General features: G+C 59.7%; 1 protein-coding gene across 5 annotated transcripts in view; it reads left to right on the top strand.

The window, feature by feature from the left end:
- Positions 1 to 5,187, top strand: part of ZC3H18 (zinc finger CCCH-type containing 18) — a 43,186-nt gene extending 37,999 nt beyond the window's left edge. For all 5 annotated transcript variants that reach the window (XM_070770438.1, XM_019979659.2, XM_019979660.2 and 2 more), the window contains 7 exons: positions 43 to 186; positions 496 to 555; positions 1,504 to 1,664; positions 1,819 to 2,018; positions 2,421 to 2,517; positions 3,526 to 3,622; positions 4,375 to 5,187. In XM_070770438.1, coding sequence (XP_070626539.1) covers positions 43 to 186; positions 496 to 555; positions 1,504 to 1,664; positions 1,819 to 2,018; positions 2,421 to 2,517; positions 3,526 to 3,622; positions 4,375 to 4,582 — 967 coding nt within the window. In that variant the 3' untranslated portion in view covers positions 4,583 to 5,187. The remainder of the gene's footprint in view (positions 1 to 42; positions 187 to 495; positions 556 to 1,503; positions 1,665 to 1,818; positions 2,019 to 2,420; positions 2,518 to 3,525; positions 3,623 to 4,374) is intronic.
- Positions 5,188 to 6,000: the final 813 nt, after the last annotated feature.

A 6,000-nucleotide genomic window follows, 5' to 3' on the forward strand; every position in this document is an offset into this window, starting at 1 on the left:
CCTGCCCAGCAGGGTCTCAGCTCGCTGTGTCCCACATGACAGAGAGAAGCTGCTAAAGAAGCCAGCCCCTCCTCCAGCCCTACCGCAGGCCCCCAAAACCACCACTGCCCCCGAGCCCACCAAGCCCGGCGGAGACCCTCGGGAAGCCAGGAGGAGGGAGCGGCAGGCCAGGAGCCCCCCCAGGAGGTGAGTGTCCCGCCTTCCAGAGCTGGGGGAGGGGTGCTCCCAGGGACTCGGCATGTCTCCCAGCCTTGGTGTCCCAGGAGCTTGACGGCGGAGTCCCTTCCTGGTGGTGGCAGGGGAGTGGGAGCTGGTGGGGGTGTGGTTTGACTCACTTTGAGAGGGAGTCCTCTATAGAAGAAATCCGAGTCCCACCTGATTTCGGTGGCCAGTCCCTGGTGGAGTGTTGGTCTCGGGCCAGTGAGCCCTGGCTTTGGGGGCGCCGTGTGTTGAGGCCCCAGAAACGTGAGCCGCGGCCTCTTGGTTGTGTTGCAGGCGCACGGTTAGCGGCAGCGGCAGTGGCAGCAGCTACAGTGGCTCCAGTTCCAGATCCAGGTTGTTGTCACATCTCTCCTGCCCCCATCCCATCCCGGCAGCCTCTGCCTGCAGTCAGGGTCCAGGAAACCCTGCAGAGGCCACCTCGGGTGGGCGCGGCCCCTCCCTCAGGCTGGCCCTCCGGCTCCGCAGAGCTCCAGCAAGGACGAGCAGGCCGAGGCAGCTGGGGGACAGCCTATTGAAAAAATCTGAGACAGGAACAAGCAGAAGAGAATTCTGTCATTTAGTTTAAAAAGAAGATGGTATCAGATTAGCCCTGAGATTCCTTGAATTCAATTTTCTGTTTCACTTGTAGGCAGCATGTGGTATACACATTTGCCTGAATCTCTCCGAGTAGGTCTGCAACCTATCTAACTTTCAAGAAGGCAGGGCTCTGGGCTTCCCTGGTGGTTCAGTGGTTAGGAACCCACCCACCAGCATAGGGGACACGGGGCAACTGAACCTGTGCACCACTAGAAAAAGCTCTTGAGCGGCAGCGAAGATCCAGCACTGCCAAAAATACTACGTACAAAAGGCTGCCTTTTGCCTTCCCCGCTGGAGCTCAGGACGTGGGGCGGGCGGTTTTCTCAGGGAGTGGAGCCCTCGTATAGCCTGGGTTGTGACGGGACTGGACCGAGGAGACCATCCATGTCTCAAGCCTCCTGACTGAGGAGACCATCCGTGTCTCAAGCCTCCTGAGCCAGCCCCTCGGGGCATCTCTGACACAGCGTCTGCTCGTCCTGCATCCCTTCCTTGCCCTCTGTTGTGTGTGGGTCACACCCAGTCGTGCATCCCTGCCCAGCTAACAGAACGGTCACCATGAGCACAAGGGCCTGGCCCCAGCCATGTAGGCGTCCCCTCACTGGGTGGCACCTGTAAACTGTCCAGAGCCCCTAAAGAGTCAAGCTGGTGGGTTCGCCTCCCTTGGGGTTCGGGACCGTGTGGGCACAGACGTGTTTGTGTGTGCAGATCTCTGAGCGTGAGCAGTGTGTCCTCGGTGTCCAGTGCCACATCAAGCAGCAGCTCAGCGCACAGCGTGGACTCAGATGACATGTACGCAGACCTGGCCAGCCCCGTGTCCTCGGCTAGCTCGCGGTCCCCCACCCCAGCCCAGACCAAGAAGGAGAAAGGTAGGTGCCCACAAGGTGTGCTGGGCCTTGGGGTCCAGAGAGGAGAGGTGGTGTGGGCTGGTCATCCGCTGTCTGTTGATGACACCTCCCCAAGACAGCACGCAGGCAGCTGCCTCACTGGAAGAGAGGCTGAGAGAGCATTTTTCGTTGGCAGGAAAATCTAAGAAGGAGGACGGTGTGAAAGTGGATAAGCGGAAACGGGATTCGTCCACACAGCCGCCTAAACCCTCAAGAACCCCCGCGGGTGGCAGGTCCTCCCAGCAGCCCACCACCCCCCAGCAGGCACCACCAGGCCAGCCCCCAGCGGCCACATTCATTGCCCACAAGGAGATCAAGTTGACGCTGCTGAACAAGGTGGGGCTGTGGGCAGTGCTGTTGGGACCCCAGGACCCACGGCTGGGCCAGCTAGTGGCTTTCCACACTGCCTGGCTCGTGATGCCCTTATGGACAGCCTCATGGGCAGCGCCACGTGGGCAGGGGGTTGATGGTGGGAGATGAGCCAATTACCACAGGACAGCCCTGGGACATGGGTCGGGGGGCAGAACAGACATGGCCTCTCTGAGTTGGCATCCACAGTGCCCAGGCGACTGGAGGGCCGAATCCCATCCCTGGCATGGAGGCCCGGAGACCATGGGCCCTGCCTCACTTGGGGCCCTGCGGCCCAGGGGCCCCCAAGGAGGGCCCGCGGGAGCGGAGAGCAGGTGGCTGCCTGCGTCCGCTCAGGCCCTGGTCCTGACTGCACACCCGTCACTCCAGGCCACTGACAAGGGGAGCAGGAAGCGCTACGAGCCCTCAGACAAGGACAGGCAGAGCCCACCGCCAGCCAAGCGCGCCAACCTCTCCCCAGACCGAGGTGAGCCTCTACCTCTGGAGCCGCACTTCCTGTGCCCTGAGAAGTGTTGAAGCCCCCAGGGGGCTTCTGACCGGGTGGTCTGCATCCGTCAGCATTTAGTTTTAGAAGTGAAAACCATAGTACTCGTAACAGTAATAGTAATATGATACTGTGTTTTGACACAAGTAAGGTTTTTTTATGGAAAATACATTTTCACAAACAGAAGCTAGCAGGCGTAGCACTGTTTTTTTGTGATGTGTTTTCCCCAATCTCCTTATGGCTGGGGTCGTCTCTTGTGATCACACAAGTTGCTCAACCTAGGAAGCCCCACCTGGGCTTGTGAGGCCATGAGCATGTGGAGGGGGTGGCATCTCAGTGCTGCAGGGCGTGCCTGGCCGCCCCCATACTGCTCGGCCCAGTTGCAGAGAGAGCCACTGGCCCAGGCAGAGCCTCTTCCTGGCTTGCTCCACTAGTAAAGTGAAACCCCAAGTGTTGCCAGAGCATCTTTCCCCCTAAAATAGGAGAGGGCCCAGCATACCCCACCAGGAGCAGGAGGAGGACACGGTGCACCCCTGAAACACACACCCCCGCCCAGGCCGCCCACATGCCTCTTGAGTGGTGGGACGCCTCTGTGCGCCCTCACTCGGGCCCCACACTCAGGGCAGCAAGCACTTCTGTTCTTGATCTTACTACGGTCTGTAAGCAGCCGTGTGTTTTTGTTCCACTTGAAGACCTGCACTGTGAGTTTCTTCCAAGTCAGTGTAGGAGGGTTTTGGTCTGCTTGGCCTTGCATACTGGAAGCTCCTTGTTTTGAACGACACTGATGGTGGCTCAGGAAACCAAAACCCAAATTAGACCTGGGTACTTTTGAGAATGAGGAAGCTGAGCTGAACGGCCGCTGCTCTCTGGCGTGGGGTCACCGGGGGCCAGAGAGAGGCTGCTGCTTCCCTGTGTGTGCCCTCTAGCCCCTGCACAGCTGGGCCCACATGGAGCTGGGACCCTGGTTTTATGTTGTCCCCTGTCACTCAGGTTCTCGGGACCGGAAGTCAGGTGGGAGAGTCAGTTCCCCGAAGCCAGAGCGGCAGAGGGGCCAGAATTCCAAGGCCCCCTCAGCCCCGACAGACAGGTGAGTGTCTCCCCACAAATCCCCCTCCCCCCACCCTGGGCACAGCACATCAGGTTCTTGGCCGCAGAGAGAGCCAGCCGAGCTTCCTCCCCAGGCGGAGGCCTGAGCCATCAGGACTAGCTAAGGGCAGGCTCAGAGGTGCTGGGAACATTATGCCGGCCCATGTCTTCACCCTGGGCCACCAGCAGGTCCTAGAATGCAGAGCAGCCCGGGAGCACGTGGCTTGCAGCCTGAGGACCAGGAAGCAGTTGGCAGCAGCTCTTCCCTCCCTCCCACTCAGCTCAAGAAGCAGGAGTGGGGCTCACCTTTTCCCTGGAAGCAGGCTGAATCCCTGCGCACCAGCACCCTGGGTTTGGGTGGGGGGGCCGGGCAGGAGGGCACAGACACAGCCCCACACCCCCAGCCCTTGGCCCATAGCGCTGCTTGAAGTCAGGGTCAGCAGTGTGGGTTCTACCTCAGCACAGGGTGAGGACCAGAGTGGGAGGACCAGGTCGGTGGGCTCCAGGCGAGCGCTGGTACTGTGCCTTCCACCTCGCAGGTGTGCTCTGCGATCGGGGCATGGGAGGAGCACGGGGGGCCATGCTGACTGTGGCCAGAACCCGAGCTGGACCCTGGACGCTCGTCTGTGGTGGGGGCCTCATCCGCTGGGGAGGGGGTGCCTTCTGTCTAGCAGGTGCAGCTCCTGGGACCCAGGCCCCTGGCAGGAGGCTCTCAGAGAGCAGCCCTCTCTCATGGCCTCCCCACCCCTGCAGGAAGCGTCCGCTGTCACCCCAGTCCAAGAGCTCCAGCAAGGTCACCAGCGTGCCTGGCAAAGCCTCGGACACCAGCACCACCGCCACTGCGGGCACCAAGTCAGGGAAGGCCAGCACACTGTCACGGCGGGAGGAGCTGCTGAAGCAGCTTAAGGCTGTGGAGGACGCCATCGCCCGCAAGCGGGCCAAGATCCCCGGGAAGGTGTAGCCCGGGCTCTGCTCCCCGAGGCAGGGACTCACCTGTTTTTATAAATAGGGTAAGCGCAGCCATTTTGGATTTTGCAGTTTATGTCTTATTTTGGCTGTGATTCTTTTTAAAAATTAAAAAAGAAAAAAAAAGTTTCTCAGCTGGAAAAGAAGCCACACATGTAATGAAGATGACGCTGAATCCCAGACTGAACCAACCCCTTCCCAGAGCAGAAGTCCTGCGAGCCAGGTGGGCGAGGGCACAGCGGCACCGAGGACCAGCTCCGATTTTATGTCAGTTACGAGTCCTCCCTCTGCTCAGGCAGGCGTCCCCAGCTCCGCCCTCCTCCTGTAACCAGGAACACTTGAGTGCTGCCGAGCGTCTTCCCCACCCCGCCTTCCCCAGGATCAAAAATATATATATTCTTGACTAAAGTCTGATTGGGAAATACTCCTGTCTTTTATTTTAAGCATCAAATTGTTTTAGTTGATTTAAAAAGGAAAAAAAGAAAAACACAGAAAAGACTGAAAAGAAAAAAAAAAAGGCCGAGGGTATTGTTGGGCATCTGTCAGATGTGGAGGGTCTTTTTTTGAGGGGTCTCCTAAAATAAAATATTTTGATAAACAGCTGTGTTGCCCTGGTGGTGATGTTTGCCTGTGCCTAGCCCCACTGCATCCTCCCCTTGGTGATGCCCACTGAGCATCGCTGGCTGAAGGAGGCTGCTGATACGCCCCTGGAGCTGCTAGTGTGGCCCCGCAGCATGCTCACCTGGTTTCCTTGCAGTGGCTGGCCTGGCAGGGCTTTCTGAGGGCCACCTTCCCGGTGGGCCCTGGACCAGAGATTACTCCAGCCTACAAGCCAGTTCTCCACCGAGTGCCTCACACGAGGTTGGACCCTGCGCGGACGTGCAGGTGTCTGTGCGTGAGACGTCCCAGCCGGGCCATGCTACCGTCCCAATGCAGGGCAGGAACGCCACCACGCCCTGCTCAGCCCCTGCTCCCCTCCCAGGGGACCAGGACCACTGGAGGGAGACCCTCCCTTGTGGGTTGACTTTGCAGAGTGGTGCCAGGGGCCTGGGAGTGCCCTTGCCCAGACCTGTATCAGGGCCTTTGCCCTCGGAAGACTACCTTTAAAGCAAGTCCCGTGAGTCCTGGCAGACAACTCACCTCCCAGAACTTCACTGTGGGGGTGTCAGGAGGAGCCACCTAGGGCTCTGGCCTGGGGTCGTGACCCTGGAGCTGCATGCAGTGACCAGGTCCTCTGCCCCAAGGCTGCATGGCCCTTCAAATGTGGGACAGGAGAGCTGGGCGGGAGCCAGCGCCGCAGGGCCTCCAGTGGCCTGTCTGCAGCGCCGGCCCCGCAGCACAGCACACGTGAGGCCTCTTGCACCACCGGCCTTATCATGGCGTGTGTCTGGGTAATTCTTCAGGTCTTATCTG

This window comes from Bos indicus, chromosome 18, assembly GCF_029378745.1.
Source record: "Bos indicus isolate NIAB-ARS_2022 breed Sahiwal x Tharparkar chromosome 18, NIAB-ARS_B.indTharparkar_mat_pri_1.0, whole genome shotgun sequence".
Classification (NCBI taxonomy): Eukaryota; Metazoa; Chordata; class Mammalia; order Artiodactyla; family Bovidae; genus Bos; species Bos indicus.